Below are 18,573 nucleotides of genomic sequence, written 5' to 3' on the forward strand. Positions count from 1 at the left end.
GAAAAAGAAAAAAGAAAAAAAAAAGAAAGAAAATTGAATAGATGAACCTGCTAACAGATTGCAGTAGAACTGGAATTGCTTCGTTTTCCCCAGAAGTCAGTCTATGTTGCTCTTTATAGTCCATAAATTAAGTCAGCGGTGAGACTTGTGTTCTTGAAGAGTGAAGTTGGTCCAGTTGGGTGGGGTAACAGCTCTGCTCTCCACTAGATGGTGTTGCTAGCCTACTGGGGTGGATTGTTATGGAGCTCATAGGTGCGTATGCACATGTGTGGGAGTGGTGAAAATGGTGCCACCCATCTACCCAGTCTGTTCTCCCTGATCAGCAATCACGCACCCGTCCTCTGTCTTCAGCTGTGGCCCACTCCCCGCTTTTTCACTCTCTGTGACCAGGCCCCAGGTAGTACCTCTCTCCTGAGTTTTGTCTCAGATGCGGCTGTTTTCCCCAGCCCCTTATGTCCGAAGGACTGTGGCTTTGACCCGCTCCACCCCTCTGTGGGAGGGTCTCACCGAGCAATGGCCGAATGAAAAATGGCCGAATATTGGCTGCACCCAGGAATGCCCACTGGACCCTGTTGTCGCCGGTGCCCCGAGACTGCGGCCAGGTGCCAGCCCGTCCCAGAAAATGTTTGTAAGACAGTGTAGCAGCAGCGTTTCAGGGATTATGGAAAATCACAACACACATTGGCGCCAGGCTTCACCCTTAACGACCTTGCCCCAGCACCAGCGAATGTGGCCCCCTTCTGGGGTCAGCTGGGACTGGGTGGCTTCAACAGTCTCTGCCAGGTGTCCTTCCAGCAGTGGAACCGCTTTTCCCCATGTGACCTGAGAACCTCCCAGACCCCACTCTGTTCCTGGGGATTCCCCTTTCCCACCAGAGCACTGCCAGTTATTGAGCTGCAGACTTGCAGCCTTTGTGCTCCCCTTGTTTACAGTCTTAATGGAATTTAAACCCTCTCCTTTCTCCTTTCTCCCTTTTAAGTTTAGTCCCTGTGGCTGTTTCCAATTTTCCATTTTCTCTCCAGCTGCTTTTGGGGAGGGGTGCTTTTCCCATATCCCCCCCTCCCCCTCCAGTCTCTGTCCTCTCTCCACTTGCAAAATCACCTCCCTTCCTGCGCCTTCTCGCTCCCCAAGTTCACCTCTCTGCGCCATGTACCTGCTCAATTCTGCGGTTCAGGTTGTGCAGATTGTTGTGTTAATCCTCCAATCAGTTTTCTAGGTGTATAGGATGGTTTAGTGTTGGTCTGGCTGTATTTCAAGGATGTGAGACACACAAAAAACTTCCATACAGTTCTGCCACCTTGGCTCCTCTCCTCAGCACCTTCAACTTTGAAGTGACTGATCAAGAGAGTCTTAACTAAGAATAGATATACATGGACATTAACTGATAACACTTTCCAAAGGGGAACATTATCCTGACATCCTGACAACCATTTACAACTCAAATGATTGCTTCTGATTACAACTTTTTTCATTCATGAGAGAGGCTTCATAGGAGACAGGGTTCCCTCTACATACCCCCCTACACACACACACACACACACACACACACACACACACTTCATTATTTGATAGATAAAAAGTAGCAAATGTACCTAATTTTTTAGAAAGTATAAGTGATAGTTATGCAATTCATATAAATAGTGCCTTATAATATCGTGCTTTAGGAATAACAATGGCAGTTTATCAATCCCATCTGCTTCCAGGCAAAGGAAGAAAAATTTCAACATGGCAAAAGTCCAAAAGCTGATGCAATCTAAAGATTTGCTTTCTAAAGGTCTCCTGTAACAATTGACAAATTAGCTGGAAAGAGGTTTTAAGCCAATACAAACTTCAACTATCAGTACCCATTTTTCCAAACCCTCATTAACACTGTGTATTATCTATAGCAATTTGATCAAGAATGGTATACCCTGTGTTACTTTAATTTATATATATTTAATTATAAATTAGATCAAGCTCTTTTCATATAGAAATTTCTAGCTGTTTCTCAACTACTCTTATCCTTTGTCCACTTTTCCCTAGGTTGATGATCTCTTTCATCTCGATTTGTAACTCTCTTTATATAATAAAGATATTAGCTCTTTATCATATGTGTCAAAGAATTTTCCAAATCTATCATTTGTATCTTAATTGTTTTTATATTTTAGTGGCTTAATAGAAAGTTATTATTGCATGTACTCAAATTCATCAGTGTTGTTCTCTACAGCTCTGGTTGTATGTCTGGTTATAGCTCCTGTTCAAAGTTCATTCCTATTGTAAGCTTATTATTATAAGGGTATTTACTTATTATTTAAATACTTATCTGGAGTTTATTTTGTTATAAGGAATGAAATATTAATCCAGCTTTATTATTTCTTTTCTAATGACTTGTCAGTTATCTCACTGGCAATTATTAAATAACCCGTTTTTTTCTTGCTGTTTTGAAATAACACCTTTGTAACATAATGAAATAAATTTTCACAAGTGTTGGAGCTTTGTTTTTTAAAATTCTCTCCTTTCTTGCCTTTCAATTATTGTACCAGAACCATTTATAATTTATTTAAATATCTGCTAAAGGCTTATCTCCACCCCCTCCATTACTTTTCCCTTTTCAAATTGATACCTGGCTATTGTCACACATTTATTTTTCCAGATTTACTGTAGGATTACTTGTCAAGATCCAAGATGCAGTAGGAGGAAAACTCTATTGCAATATTACTGCATCACATTTAAGATGAAGTGAAAGTGAAAGAATCACTTGTTAAAATATTGAATCATATCATAATATAACAAGGAGTATTTTTCCATTGGATTTTAGTTTTAATGTATCTCTCTCAATCCTTGTTGCCTCCTTTGAGATGCCTTCTGCTAGGTTATTCTATCAGTTTTCCATTGCTGCAGAAACAAATTACCATAAACTTAGTGGCTTAAAAAAGCACACAAATTTATTATTTTACATTTCTGGTAGTCCAAGATGGTGCCCACTGGGCTAAATTCAAGGTGTTGGTAAGACTGCATTTCTTTCTAGAGACTCTAAGGGAGAATCTATTTTCTTGCTTTTTCTAGTTTCTGTAAGCTCGCCCATTCCTTGACTCATGGCTGCCTTCTACCTTCAAAGCCAGTAATGGCTAGGCAAGTCTAACACATTGCATCACTCTGACACTGACTCTTTTCTCTTTACAATGACTATAATAATCCAGGATGATCTCTCCATCTCAAGTTTCTTAACTTAATCACATCTGCAAAGTCCCTTTTGCCATGTAACATAATATATTCACAGGTTCCAGGGATTAGGATGTGGCTATCTTTGAGAGGCCATTATAGTGCCTACCACAAAAATCAATGCTCCTTTTCCTAGGGCTGTCCTGCTGTCACTCATTCTTCCCTCCTACCCAAAGATTCTCATTGTTATTTTCTTATTATTCCATATTTATATTGTAGTCTTCCATATTTGAATGTCATTGTAAGTCTCTAAGGGATAATTTTCTTGATAATTGTGAGACATGTCAGAACAGTTAAGACCACTTCCAAAAGCTTTTGCCTACTTTGAGTCATTTGGGATTGTGAGTCATCTCTAACTTTGAAAGAGCCATAAACCCACACTCCCTTGTGTTAGTATTACTGCTCTCATTATTAGAAAAAGGATTCAGAAAGCAGTAAAAGTATGCAGGTAGCTTATCATAATACTAAGCCAACACTTTTATTCTCATCGTCTTATTTACCTAACATCTTAAAACTCATCTAAGTCAAATCACCATTTTCTATTCTCAAGAGACGTCTTGTGTTGATCAGTGTAGGCTTGAAGACTTCCAGTAGCAGAGCTCAGCAGCCAGTTTCATACTGGGAAGCATTAATTGTTAGAAAGCCCATCCTGAGTTGAAATCTGTCTCTTTGTTACCATCTGTCCATCTATAGTCTCTCTACCCTCTCAGTGATAGAGAACAATTCTAATCACTCTTCTTTTCAAATACTTGTGATAAATGTTTTCCTGTACCTTTTCATCTTCAATCTTTTTTTATATGACATGGGTTTGATACTCAAACTTTTCTTACCCACGTCTAGAGAAAACAGTCCATTTGGTCTTTGCATGTTTTCTAATGTAGGCCCCAGTATCAAATTGAGGGCACCAGGTGTGGTCACACTGAAGTGTTGGTTAAGCTGTTTCCATTTCCTCCATGTGGTTAAGAATAGAATCACATTCACAGAGATGCTGTGCCAAAGTAGTCTAGAAAAGCACCTAAGGTAGCCTTATTTCTTTTCTCTTTTTTCTTTTCTTTTCCCTTCCTTTCCCTTCTCTTTTTTCTTTTCTTTTCTTTTCTTTTTTCTCTTCTTTTCTTTTCTTTTCTTTTCTTTTCTTTTCTCTTTTCTTTTCTTTTCTTTTCCTTTAGAGAGAGAGAGAGTGAGCAGGGGAGAGGGACAGAAGGAGAGAGAGAGAGACAGAGATGGAGAGGGAGAATCTCTCCACGCTCAGTGCAGAGCCTGATGCTGGGCTCAATTCCATGATGCTAGGATCATGACCTGAGCCAAAAATCAAGAAATTAAGAGTCAGATGCTCAACTGAATGAGCCACCCAGGCACCCTGGATAGACTTATTTCTGATAAAAAGTCACATGATTGGTGCATTTGAGAAACAATTGTGCCTATATCTGGGTCCCAAGTTGTTGCTAAGGTTCTTCATAAGTCATAAAGTCAAGTATCCCTTAATCCTTTTGATGAATAAAATCTGCACCACCTAATAAGGATGGTCAACATGATGCAGTTAGCCTGTCTTTTATGAAATTACTGAACAGGATAATTCCCAATTCTAATTAGCACAGATGAAGGAAGGGCTGTCACAATTGCTATCTAAATATCAAACTTGTATTGAATCAGTCAATGTCACATTATCTCTTGAGTATATTATATTGTCATTCATACTGTCGCTGTACCTCCTAATTACTTTTTTCATGGTATTGCTTATCTATATACCCTCAAGCTAAATTTTTATAACTAATATATGTGCTAAACCAAAAGACTTTATATTTAATCACTAATAAATTTGACTTGTTAGATTTAGCTTACCACTGGAATTTTGAAACTTTTGGGAGCACAGTGTAAGCAACACATGAAAGCATATTATTTAGGCATTTTATTACTCCTGTTTATTTTGGGGGGGAGCATATGTTCTATTAATTTATTCAATGCTTATAGTATGCATCTTTTTGAAGAAGTATTGTTGGGTCCACACATTGCACAATCAACTATAGCAGGTACACTGAAGCTGACTAAGTAGACTAAACATGGAAGCCAGACATTCCCTCGGGAGCTGTCAAGTCAGACACTCAGGGCTTTAGGGATCTGTTCAGGATTCAGGGACAGAGCATTTTTAGTCCCTCAAGAGACAGCTGGCAAACGCCAAGATAGAGAACACAATCCTAGGTATGCTACTCTTATTTAAAAAAAACAAAAACAAAAACAAGAAACAAGCACAGAAACAAGTCTGGGATCCTGCAACCAGGCATTAGAATATAATTAGAGGCTAAATATCAAGAAAAAAAACAAAAACTGCTAACCAATTGGAGCCCAATTATGCTAAATTAACTACAATGGAGCCTTGAAGGTGAGTCACAAATAGTAGGGCCAATTTTTTTTTTAATTCATCTAGTCCATTACCAGGATTTATTATCAAAAGTTTGTTGATAATTAGCTTGTATATCAAAGTCCAGGCTTCCCACTGTAAGGAAAAAGGCTTGCAAAGGTTAGGAAGTTGGCAAGGCTATATACTACCTAATAATATATGGAGGTTTTTTCTTTCCCTTAGTTCTGACAATAAAGATCTTGTCATAGTCCTTTTTTTTAATCTGTGATACAGTAATATGAAGACTAAAATAGCTGTCACAAGACTTCAGTTGGAGCCCTCAAACTTCCATTAACCAGATGCTGAATATTGAAGAAGTCACTGAGGAATTCCAAGCCTTATTTTTTGGGTGGAGATACTAATAACATTGGTAGGCTGGTTGTGAGGGCTAATAAGAATCATCTGGGCAAATGAAGTACTATTCACTTTGCAGACTATAAAACAAGTGTAAATTGCTATTCTTACAGTGATTTGCATCTATGATAGTTTCTGAATGACATTGTTTCAGATTTCATTAATTCAACATATATTTATTAAGTGCATACTATATGAAAATCCTGGTCATAGTCCTTGCCTCTATGGTTTTTTAATTCCAGTGGAGGATGTTGGCCTTAAAATACTAACGAAAATATTAATTATTTTATATATTCATTTTTAGTATGTATTGACAGAGTCCTAACATGAATATGGTACTTTGCTAGGTGATAGACAAGCATGTCTTTAGAAATTAACCTCACTTATCTTATATATTAATGGGATTATGTTTAACCTCTGGTTTATTCTCCCAGATCTAGTTATTTCATTTAGCATGCTTTCTGGATCATTAATGCATCTAATGAAATCATTTAGTATAGAAACTCTGAGATACCATGAAAAGCCATGTTAAGTATTTAAAAAGAATCAACATGTATTATGACTAGAGCATTTTATGTTCTCTCTAAAAGTTATGATGAAAGTAAATGAGTTGATTTTGACATAATTTACTAGCATAACCTTATGCTAGTGTTTGAAAGTGAATTAATTGGAAGAGGAACAGAGAAGGCAAGGAGACTAGTTAAGAAGTTGTTTTAGTAGTTCAAGTGAGATACAGTGGTGACCTGGACTTAGGGTGGTAGCAGGAATGGAGAGAAATGAAAGTGTTTGAGGTATAATTCAATGATGAAGTAAGGGACTTGGGGATTGACTGGGTATAGCATTGAGGAAGGATGAGGATGGAAGAACAGCCCCCAAATTGTTAGAGTGGCTGGTGTATGGCAGTACAATTTACTGACAGGAAACAAAGGAGAGGGAATGATTTGAGGAGAAGTTGACAAAATGTTTAAAGATTGTTTTTTAAAAATAAACATGAGGATAATCGTGAATGTTTTGACAGAGATGAACATGAGGAGAGACTTATCCTACCAGATAGTAAGATTAATTTTAAGGTTTCAGCAATCAAAACAGTGTGATTTTGGTACTAGAATAGATTGACATATGGAACCAATTAGAAAGTCCAGAAACAGATTCAATTAAATGTAAGCATATGGTATATACCTATTGTTACAGGAATTCTATTTCAAAAGAAATAGTTGAATATTTAAACAAAGGTATATGCATAAGAATGTTCCCTTAAAATCAAAACATCGAAATTTCAATATGATAAGATTCACTAAAATAAATCATGACCATGTGTATACTGAGACTTAACCTTAAATTTATCATGTAGACACATATTTGTCATTGAAACTTGTTCAGAATGCATTATTAGAAGTAAATACATATCAGAATACAAAGCATTACATATAATACATATACATATTTATAGATAATATCTTGATATAAGGATATCTTGATATCAATCTCTAGCACTTAGCATAGTCCTAAGTATATATGATAGATTCCCAGTTAATATCTGTTGACCAATAATGCCTTGTATATGAAATTAAGGTCTTGTGAAAAATCCCTTGAACCTTCATCCCACTTTGGGTGGGAAAATGCAGTGTCCTCCTCAAGATTTCTGTAGAACCTACAGGATATCCTGTCTTGGTTCTCCTGATCACCTCTTGCTATAAACTCCTGTATGTGTAGAACTCTTGATTTCATTAATTTTTCTCACCTTGTGTCTGTTCTTGACTCTCTGCCCAATGCCTACATACCTTGGTTAGTTGTACAAAAAGACTCATTCAGAATGTTAATAGCAAATTGTGCTTAATAATAAAACACCTAGGAAATGTTTAAAAGTCCACTGTCAGGAGAATCTGTAAAGTATTATTGTATACCTATACAGTGAATTCTGTTACCACTTTGAAAACAAATGAAACTCAGAAACTTTATATTGATTGAAAAAGTCATAGAAGAGCAAGAATATTTTATACTATTCTTATGAAAGTCAAAAGCATGTAGTACAAAACAATTTATTCTTTACCAATGCTGCTTACATATATAGTTAAATTTCAACAACTCAAGGAACACAAAGTTCAGAACAAATATTAGCCATGGTTGGGGAGGGAGGAGGAGAAATTGGAAAGGGGAGCACAGGTGGGAAGCCTGGGTTTCATGGTAATGTTCTAAACTGAGTAGTGGACACACATAGATTCATCTCATTATTTTATTATATCACATATCCACCCCTCTGTTGAGGGATACTAGTCAGATATTTTGTTGAGTGTGCCTTCTTTAATGAGAAATGATGGCACTTTCTTAGTAAGCAGAAGAGGGTGTATTTCATTGTTGTTTAAAATATTTTTTTCTTTCCTTTGCACACACTCACATGTCCACACACACATTTACAGAGGGAAGCAGTCTGGGAGGATATACAGCAAAATGTTACTATTAGTTTCCTGAGCATGCTGTGTTTTCATGTGATTTTTTTCTTTCTTTATATTTTCTAATATTTCTCTAATAAATAATATACTTCATTTTTAAGGAGAAAGCAAAGTAACGCATTCTGTGTGGTTAAATTACAGAGCATTTTTCAAGGCCATTAAATATTCATAATTCTTTGTAAACAGAGTAAAATTCCAATCTAACTAAATCCATGAAGAATGGGTTGTTCTGATTAATTTGATTTTAAGATGAACTAGGGTTTAAGCTAGGGACTTTTTTCATGACTCTTTGTAATCTTATTATCATTAACTCAGTTTTTACTTTTGACATGTAAAACAGTAAGCAATACCAGTAAAGGATAATAATAACCAAACTGAAGAGCAAAGTAATTTATATCTGAACAAGGCATGATCATTTCCCTAATTGATAGTTAGAATTTTTTAAAAAGGACATTAGAGAGTGTTCATTTGATCAGTAAATATTTATTGCCCCTATATGGCAGGACTTGTATTAGAATCTGGGGATAGAGTGGTGAACAAAACAAATTCCAGCCTTCATGGAGTTTACAGTCATCTGATATATTCACTTTACAATGTGTTTTATAGATAATTTTATCAATACATAGTTCTACTTAAAGATTTCCAGTAATTAGGAGTTTCTTTTGTTGCTTTCTAGTGTATTTTCAGCTATTGTTACATTAGTGCATTTTTGTTTAAAAGAAAAAAAAAGAGGTTAGAGAGGGAGAGAGCCAAAGCATAAGAGACTCAAAAAACTGAGAACAAACTGAGGGTTGATGGGGGGTGGGAGGGCGGGGAGGGTGGGTGATAGGTATTGAGGAGGGCCCTTTTGGTGCACTGGGTGTTATATGGAAACCAAGTTGACAATAAATTTCATATTAAAAATAATAATAAAAAATAAAAGATACGCAATATTATTAATTCATAGAGCTTTTTTTTGTTTGTTTTGACTCGGATTTGCCCTTTTTGACTTATAAATGTTGGTCTTTGTTCTGCCTTTAAGAACTCTGGAATAATCTACCATAGCAACTTCTCCCCATCCCCTGCTTTGTGGGAGAGCTCTTTAGGGATAGCCTTTCAAATGTGTTGAGAAAACTATGATGCTGCTGTAAGGCTTCTCCAGGATAGAACATGGCAGTTCCTTTCATCATTTCATCTGTGACATGATTTTCAAATCATATACCATCTTGATTGCTTTCCCCTGGATACTTTCTACTTTGTCACCCTTTGTTGTTAAAAATAACTTACTCACAATTTCCTGCTTTCAATAGAGTAGAGTGAACATAATTGATTCTTTGATGTGTGAGGGTCTGGTATGGTCTGAAAGCAATTACACTGACCTTGAATACTTATTCTACAGTACTGTAAATACCATTATAGAAAAAATAGGAGCTTATACTAAATCTTTACTGACCTTGGGTCATATCTTGGGAGATTTTTTTGAAAATGAGTTTATTTTTTTTCTTGTCTTTTTCTTTTGATAGTGAACTATGCTTTGTAAAAATAACAAACATCAAAAACAAAACATAATTAATAGTGAAATTCATTATGCAGGTATCTGTTTTTCTTCTCTAGTATACTGTGAACTTTCTGAAGGCAAGGATTGTACCTTATTAGGTTTTAAAAATCTCTAGCACTTAGTATAGTCCTAAGTAGATATGATAGATGCCAAATAATAGCTGTTGACCAATTAATGCCTTGTATATGAAATTAAGACCTTGTGAAATGAAATTAATTCCTATTTTTAGAATGCTTAAAAGAATCAGTAGTATAGAATTGGACCTTCATTTTATCCTAACCTGAAATGACAAATAAAATAAAATAAAATAAAATAAAATCCCTATTAGCAATGGCTCAAACAACAAGGACTTTTTTTATTTAAGAAGTCTGTAGTAACTAACCAGTCCTGGGGCTCTTTCAGTCCTGGGGCTCTTTCAGTAGCTCCGTGATATCATCAAGGTCCTAGGCGTGTTTCATCCTTCTCTTGCCATTCTTAGCCTATTACCTTTTTGATCTTAAGGTTATTACCTTATGGTCACAACATTCCTGTCCTGTGTGCAGACATCAAAATTGCATCCAGAGAGAGGAAACTGAGGGTGGCTAAGGCTCTGAAAGAGCCCCATTGCATGTTTCTTTCTCTGGGGAAAAATATTTTTCCAGAAGTCTCCCTTTTATCTAACTGGCCAAAATTGAGTCACATGGCTGGCTATCCCTAGGAAGCTGGCAAGGGAGTAGAGTCTTGGGAATAACTGTTGATTAAACGACAGTTTATGCCACAACTAGAAAATAGCCATATACTACAAAAAGAGATCATGACAAAGGATCATGAACTTAAGTATGTCAGTGATAAATTCAGGGGAACCGAACTGTCAGGAACCTTTGAAAAAGATCACTGATAATATTGGGGTTACATGATGATATAACTTATTCAAACAGATGAATCAGCATCTCTTAATCAGTTTTGGAAGAACTGATGAATCTGATTATCTTTTCTAGTTTTTATAAATCAAACAAGCTGTGTCTTTATCACAAAGCTATTTTTATTTTTTCTCCTTCCTTTCAGGAGTCCTATCCAAAGAAGAGGAATTACACTATGGAAATTGTACCATCTGCTTCTCTCGATACATTTCCTTCAGAAAATGAGAACTTTCTATGTGATCTCACGGACATAGCAGTTACAAAGAAACCTTGCTCCTTAGAAATTGCAAGGGCCCCTTCTCCAAGAACTGGTAATATTTCCTTTTCTAATATTAATTTTTTTGTAGAACGGGTAATATTTCTTACATTGGACCAATTCAGTTTGCATGCTTGTGTGTGTGAAGAGGCATCATTAATATTTTGATTTTCCACAATATTTTAAACATGAAAGTGCCCCAGTATAGTCACACTAATCATTTTTTGCATTTTGAATGAGTCCCAGAAGTCAGAGTTTTCGATACAGTGTCTCTTAACTTCCTGACAAGAGTGGTACTGCCTTGGTGAAGGCACTTTGAAACCTTGCAAAAGTGAAAAACCTTTTAGGTCAGATGCAAAACTTGGGGTTCGTTAAGAAAAAAAAAAACCTTGAGGTCCTTTAGAACTTCATAGCAGATTTGGTAGCAAGTCTTTTAATATACTTTTCTGCATCCTGTTTTCTGTTTATTAAAATGTACTCAGGTACTTTATATATTTTATATCTTTCATGCTATTTTCAGATCCATTATTTTATTTATTTTCATTATCAGTTAGTGTACAAGTTAAGTAAACATTATGCCCATTTTACTGATAAGGAAATTGGAGTGTGTCTTATTTAAGTGTCTTATTTAAGTGTCTTATTTAAGATCAATACATAAGGGGGCCTTTCTTGAACATGAGTATTTGACTATCATTATACCTCTGTTACTTCACCACCGCCTCTAAGAAAGAATGCAAGATAGTAACATGAACTCTAATGATGGAGGAATGTTTCAAGTGGGTGGTCAATATATTCAATGCTGCAAAGAAGTTGTAAGAGAAACTTAATAGAGGGATTTTTGGTTTGACAATCCAATTGCTGCTTAATTTTGAAAAGTAAGTTTTATAAGTGATGAAATAAAATTTTCAGATTTCTGGAAGTTAACAGTGAGACAGACACTGGAAAATGGGAGAGTACAGATTACCCTTTCAAGAAGATTAGAAGAAGAGATAGGATAGTAACATGAGAAAAAAAGAGGTGCAAGGGAGAAATATCTAGTTTTATTTTAGAATAAGTCAGCCTTGGTCAAGTTCAGAGGTTAAAGCAATTTGCTGGTGGAGAGATTAAAGATAAAAACTAAGAAGAAAGAACACAATGGGTAGAGAAGACCCAGACATTACTTCCCCCAGAGAGAAGATAGAGCATTGTTATGAAAATAGAGAAATTCTGAACTGTGTATTTCCAAATGGATTACATTTCTGGATTCAGATAAAAAGTCATTGGCTGAAAAGAAGAGGTAGGTCTTGAGAAGGATTAAAGTAAAATTCAGAAATGCCATTTTAGATAATAACTGAGAAATTTTATAGAAGTGGACAAATGAGAAAGCATTGAGACAAAGGGTGTTGTATGAGTCATAAGCATGCAGAAGGAGCATTTTTAGGATGAGGTAAGAGCATAATAATGAAAATAGTTCAAATTTATTCAGCATTTACTAAGTGCCAGATACTGTTCTAAGTACTTTATATGCCTTATTGCATGTAATTGTTACAATGCTATCAGGTAATAATATCATTATTACCATTTTAAAAATGAAGAAACTGTAACACTGAAATATTAGGTAACTTCCCAGAGTTCTTTATTAATAAGGGATAGGTCTTGGACTTGCATTTGGTTGTCCAACCTGTGCTTTTAAATACTATGTTATACTTTATATTGGGGGATGAAGTATAGTTGAAATCATGAACCACATGCTGAAATTCTCAAGAAATGTGGAGGTATGACTGGAAGTTCACATATGGTAGCAACAAAATCAGAAAAAGAATGTTATAATAGGATAGCATGATCTTCAGAAAAGCAGCAGATATTTGATAAAAGTGGAATAGTGAGTTATCAGAAGTAGTCACAAAAAGTGAAGTCAGTGCTGATCCCAAACTATGGCAGTTGACAAGAATGAAAACTGTTCCAGGGGCTCCTGGGTGACTCGGTTGGTTAAGCGACCAACTTTGGCTCAGGTCATGATCTCGTGGTTCGTGAGTTCAAGCCCCACTTTGGGCTCTGTGCTGACATCTCAAAGCCTGGAGACTACTTCAGATTCTGTGACTCCCTCTCTCTCTGCCCCTCCCCTGCTCCTGCTCTGTCTCTCTTTCTCAAAAATAAATAAATGTTAAAAAAAAAATTAAAAAAAAAAAGAATGAAAACTCTTCCATAGGAGAGGTAACCAGGAAATACTGGGAGGTCAGGGCAAAGCTCAGTAAATATAGAAAAATAGAAGGCATACATGTATAAAATGTAAAAGAGCTTTAATTAGGGCACAGAAAATATGGATGTGTTGTGGGTGGTGGAGGCAGGAATGAAAGAGTCAAAGACAGGGATTTATTCATTAAACAATCAAAAACTAATTGAGTTCCTTCATGTGCCAAGCAGTGTTCTATATGCTGAGGATACAGGGATGAAAAAGACATTGACCCAGGTAACAAGGCTGATTAGGCTTCTCCTGCTAAAAACAATTAAATATGCTAGCTAAAAATACAGAAAAGAAAAACTTAAAAGCACAAAAAAGGTAACAGGAAAATTATAAAAATTGAATAACGTATAAATTAGGAAACTTTTTGGGGTTAGTAGGTTAGTAAGATATAATCAGACCAAAACATTCATGAAAGTGGGAAACCAGTGGATTACTAAAGCTATTTTGTACTGAGGGAATTTTCTGAACCTGCTGTTGAATTCTGGTGCTTAATGCCTCATAAACCTCAAGGTTTATGTAGAGAAAAAAATCTCTGTGCCTGTCCAGCGTGGAGACCCTAATAGGAAAATCTTCCTCCATAGAGCTGGGATTCCAGGGGCTATACCTCACAGTAATCAGAAATAAACTTGTCCCATAATCCCCACCCCAAAGAAAGATGATTTGTTGTGAGAAGAACAAAGAGGGAAATTCCTGAGGTGTTATTACCAACAAACTGGTCCTCACACAAATATGTACCACAAATTTCTATCACCTAAATGGTCCAAAAACTGTCAACCCATGAATTTAATTTAAAGTAATACCCTCATTGAGCTCCTGCCCCACATTGGGTGAGCCCTGCTCCTCTGCCTCTCCCTCTCCCTCTCCCTCTCCCTCTCCCTCTCCCTCTCCCTCTCCCTCTTCCTCTCCCCCTTTCTCTCTCCCACTACCCCTCCTGGGATTCTCTCTCTGCCTCTAAAGAGGAATATGCTCTTTTTATAGGCCCCAAATACTTTTCTGATTAATATTAGCAGTGTACAATAATTAGTCTAAGGAAAGAAACCTTGAAACCAGAATCACAAAAACAAGAAATAAGAGATCCACATGTGAAAAGACTTCAAATATTGGAATTATCAGGTGCAGGCTGAAAAATGACCATGCTACTATAAACACACACACACACACACACACACACACACACACACACACACACACGCACAAACTACCTCAGATTTCAAACTCATTGGATAAGTGGAACATCAGATTAGATTCAGTTGAAGGGCGATTTAGTGAGCTGGAAATTAGGGCAGAAGAAGTTTCATAGAATGTTGCACAGAGAGACAGAGATGAAAAATTTAATGTGAAGGTAAGAGACTTGGAGGATACACTAGAAAATTCTAATTTGTTTATTTAAAGCTTCAGAAAGAGAGGAGAGGGAAAATGAGGCAAAAGTAACATATTTGAAGAGCTAATTTTTCCAGAAGACACAGGCCTGTTCTTGCACTCTCATGGAAGCAGACAAGTGAATAGTTAATTTCAATAGAGTGTAATAAATTTAAGTCAATGTTATACAAAGTATTTGGGGAACAGACAAAAGGAACTTAACTTCACCTGGGAGCTCGGGGAAGACTTCATGAAGGAGATGATGTCTGTGTCAGTTATCTATTGCTATTTAAAAAGTCACCCCACTCAGTTGGTTAAGCGCCTGACTTCAGCTCAGGTCATGATGCCACAGTCCATGAGTTCGAGTCCCCATTGCGTTCTGTGCTCACAGCTCAGAGCCTGGAGCCTGCTTTGAATTCTGTGTCTCCCTCTCTCTCTGCCCCTACCCCACTCATGCTCTGTCTCTGTTTCTCAAAAATGAATAAACGTTAAACAAAGTTTAAAAAGCCATCCCAAACTTACTTAGAGGAACATCAGTCATTGAATTTGTTCACAAACCTGCAAGTTTGGTGAGTTCATTTGACAGGGACAGCTTATCTGTGCCACTTGGTATGAGTTGGGGCTGCTCAAGTGGGGGATAAGGGACCTATTTTCAAGATGGCCCACAAATGGCTGGCAAGTTGGTGATAGCTTAGAGTTTGGCTAGGTTTATGGGCTGGGGAGCATTTTTCCTCTTCATGGATTGCTTGGTTTCCTCATGACATACTGGCTAGATTATGAGAACAAGCATCTGAAAAAAAAAAACAGGTGTTATTTTTACTATCTAGCCTTAGAAGTCACAGATAATCACTTATACTATATAATTCCATGTCTACTCAGATTCAAGGGGAGAGAATATGAACCCCACTTCTTAATGGAAGGAGTGTCAATGGTGCTTTGTAATAAAAATGGGAGATACTTTTGCTCTCAATTTTGGAAAATAAAATCTGCCGTCATCTGCCCTTTGGGCACAATAATTTATATCCTTTTCCAAAATGTCTTTTAAAATAATTGTTTTTAAATGTTTATTTTTGAGAGAGAGAGAGAGAGAGAGAGAGAGAGCAAGTGGGGGAGGGGCAGAGAGAGAGACAGAGACAGAGACAGAGACAGAATCCGAGGCAGGCTCCAGACTCTGAGCTGTCAGCACAGAGCCTGATGCGGGGCTTGAACTCACGGAGCATGAGATCATGAGCTGAGCCGAAGTCAGACGCTTAACCGACTGAGCCACCCAGGTGCCCCAATATATCCTTTTCCTATGGAAATTATACTTGTTTATACCTTCAGGATTTCTAAACACTAGCCTATTATTACAAGCTCCAAATCAAGTTTCAGGTGTGCATGCATCTCCCTGGTGTAGTTCTGATGGTGCAGGTTCTTGACTGCCTTTGCTCTTGGCAGTGATGACCTGAGACCAGTTTTCAGTCTTCTTTCCTACATACCCAACATATAGTAGTGAATCAGGCATAGGGAAACCATAATTGATACTCCCATCCAAACACAGGGAGAACAAGGCATACAGTGGTCACTAGCCTGTGTCAATTCTGAATCTAATCAGGCATACACAGTTCCTTGATTAAGACTCAGTCTTGTGGCATAGGAGTTGTTCTCTGTGGCACTGGGTTCCACCCTCTGAATCATTATTTATTTTCCATATAAAGTAGCCTGTGTTTACAGCTGAGTATCTTTCTTACCTGCTTTTTCTGTCTTTTAAAGATTAGGAGTCAAAGGGGCTCTGTTTTATATTTCTGTTCCTTCCAGTTCAAGCTGATAAAATTTCTCTTAAAACTTTGTGGACTTTTTGTGTTCCAATTGTATTTCACTTCATTAGACAAAAGCTTATGTTCCAGATTAGCTCTTCTCTACCTAGGACTCCTTATGAGAGCTCTGTGTGATAATATCCTTGAGACCCTTAGAAACCCTACTATTGAACAGGGAGAATCTGTGAGTCATGCCCTTAATAATACTTAGAGGGTTTTTTTGTCCGACTTAAAGATTCTATACAACACCACCTGAGAGCTGTCTCAGGCCTTAACAAATAATCTTGCATCCCACTCAGAATTGGTCATTGGCCTTAATTTGAAAATTGTTTGCCATTTGGAGCAACTGCAAATAAGAAACCCAGAAATTCCTGACTCCTTTGTATTTGGTAGGTTATTCTTCAGTTTTCTCTCTGCTTGCATGTTATCATAGGCAGCCAGACAAAGCCAGGTTGCTCTTTCAATATTCTTCCTGGAAACATCCTTAGATCATAGAGTTCATTTGGTTAATTTCCTATTTTCCATGTTACTTCAGATGTCAATGTTGCCAAACCTGCCACTACTACAACACAAATGATGCCTTACTTTCAGCTTCTGATTACATTTGCTCTCCTTTACACCTTCACCAACAGCTTCCTCATAGTTCTGTGGGCTTCCAGGAACCCTCTCCTTGGCCCTTATGGCTTCCCCAGTCATTCACTTTGAGACCCTTCTAGCTTTTGCCTGCTGCCCAGTCACAAAGTTCATGCCATATGTTTTAGATTTTTGTTATGGCAACACACATTTCCAAATGTCAGAATCTATTCTGGTTATTGATGGCTGCATAACATCCAACATGTTGAGGTAGTTACCTCAACACTTAGTGAGTTCAAAAAAATTAGCCATTTATTTTGTTTGTAAATCTACAATTTGGGGACAACTCTACAGAGACAGTTTTTTTTCTGCCTCAAGTGATATCAGCTGTGGCAGCTTCACGGCATGGGTGGGGCTGAAGGATCCATTCTCAATACTGATTCTTATTCATATGTCTGGTGTGGCCTATGTAGACTTCCTCATGGTAAGTGATGGCCTTCCAAGAGCAAGTATCTTAAGAGAATGAGGCAGAAGCTGTTTTGCTTTTTGACTTAACTCAGAAGCCAATGTCACTTCTGTGGTATTTAAGGGCCTACATATATTTAAGTGCAAGGGATTTAATCACCTCTATCCTTTATGGAAAAGTGTTACTAAAGTCATGTTATAAGAAGATATTCTTGGGGCGCCTGGGTGGCTCAGTTGGTTGAGCCTCCAACTTCGCCTCAGGTCATGGTCTCACGATCTGTGAAATCTGCTGACAGCTCAGAGCCTTGAGCCTGCTTTGGATTCTGTGTCTCCCTCTCTCTCTGACCCTCCCCCATTCATGTTCTGCCTCTCTCTGTCTCAAAAATAAATAAACATTAAAAAAATTTAAAAAAAAATAAGAAGATATTCTTATAGCCTCTTTTGGAAAATACATATTCCCATAATGCCTGAGCTGTTTGTTGCTGTTACTGTTTTAAAAGAAAACAGTACTGTTTTCAAGGGGTAAGAGTTAATTTGCATGACTGTATGATTTCCATGATTGTGTTCAGTCATCTGGTTTCAATATAAAAGAATCCAGTTCGCTCAGTTGACCCAGGTTAATTCATAATGATTGGTAGTCTGTACTTTTTACCACGATTGTAAATTCTAGAGGTGAGGGAGTCCAGAATTTAAATTGAAGAATTTTTCTTTTTAATGATAGGAATAGGGGTGAATACAAGTCAGAGCAGTTTCTGTTCTAATTCTAGATAGAACTTTATCAAGTGAAGCACACAAAATTCCCCTCCATAATTAACCTAGCAGGTGGAAGAGAAGATCAACATCACTGTTTGTCTTCTATCTGGATGAGGACACAGTCTGTGTCATTTTCTTTTGTTGATTCCATTAACCTGTAGCTTAGGTTTTGTATGGATCTGTTATGCCCAGAATTCGTGATCCCCAATGACCACTAGGGAGCCGAGTCCGATGCAAAAGCAAAGAGCCTTTATTCCAGCTAGCTCGAGCTCAATCCCCTACCTGCACCGACGCAGCGGTGAGATACCAGG

The 18,573-nt window shown here is 37.2% G+C and overlaps 1 protein-coding gene across 8 annotated transcripts in view; it reads left to right on the forward strand.

The window, feature by feature from the left end:
• ANKS1B (ankyrin repeat and sterile alpha motif domain containing 1B) overlaps nt 1–18,573 on the forward strand; it is a 909,382-nt gene that overhangs the window by 217,155 nt on the left and 673,654 nt on the right. For all 8 annotated transcript variants that reach the window (XM_040491122.1, XM_040491120.1, XM_040491121.1 and 5 more), the window contains one exon: nt 10,982–11,147. In XM_040491122.1, coding sequence (XP_040347056.1) covers nt 10,982–11,147 — 166 coding nt within the window. The remainder of the gene's footprint in view (nt 1–10,981; nt 11,148–18,573) is intronic.

Source organism: Herpailurus yagouaroundi, unplaced genomic scaffold (assembly GCF_014898765.1).
Source record: "Herpailurus yagouaroundi ecotype Mexico unplaced genomic scaffold, PumYag 182, whole genome shotgun sequence".
Classification (NCBI taxonomy): domain Eukaryota; kingdom Metazoa; phylum Chordata; class Mammalia; order Carnivora; family Felidae; genus Herpailurus; species Herpailurus yagouaroundi.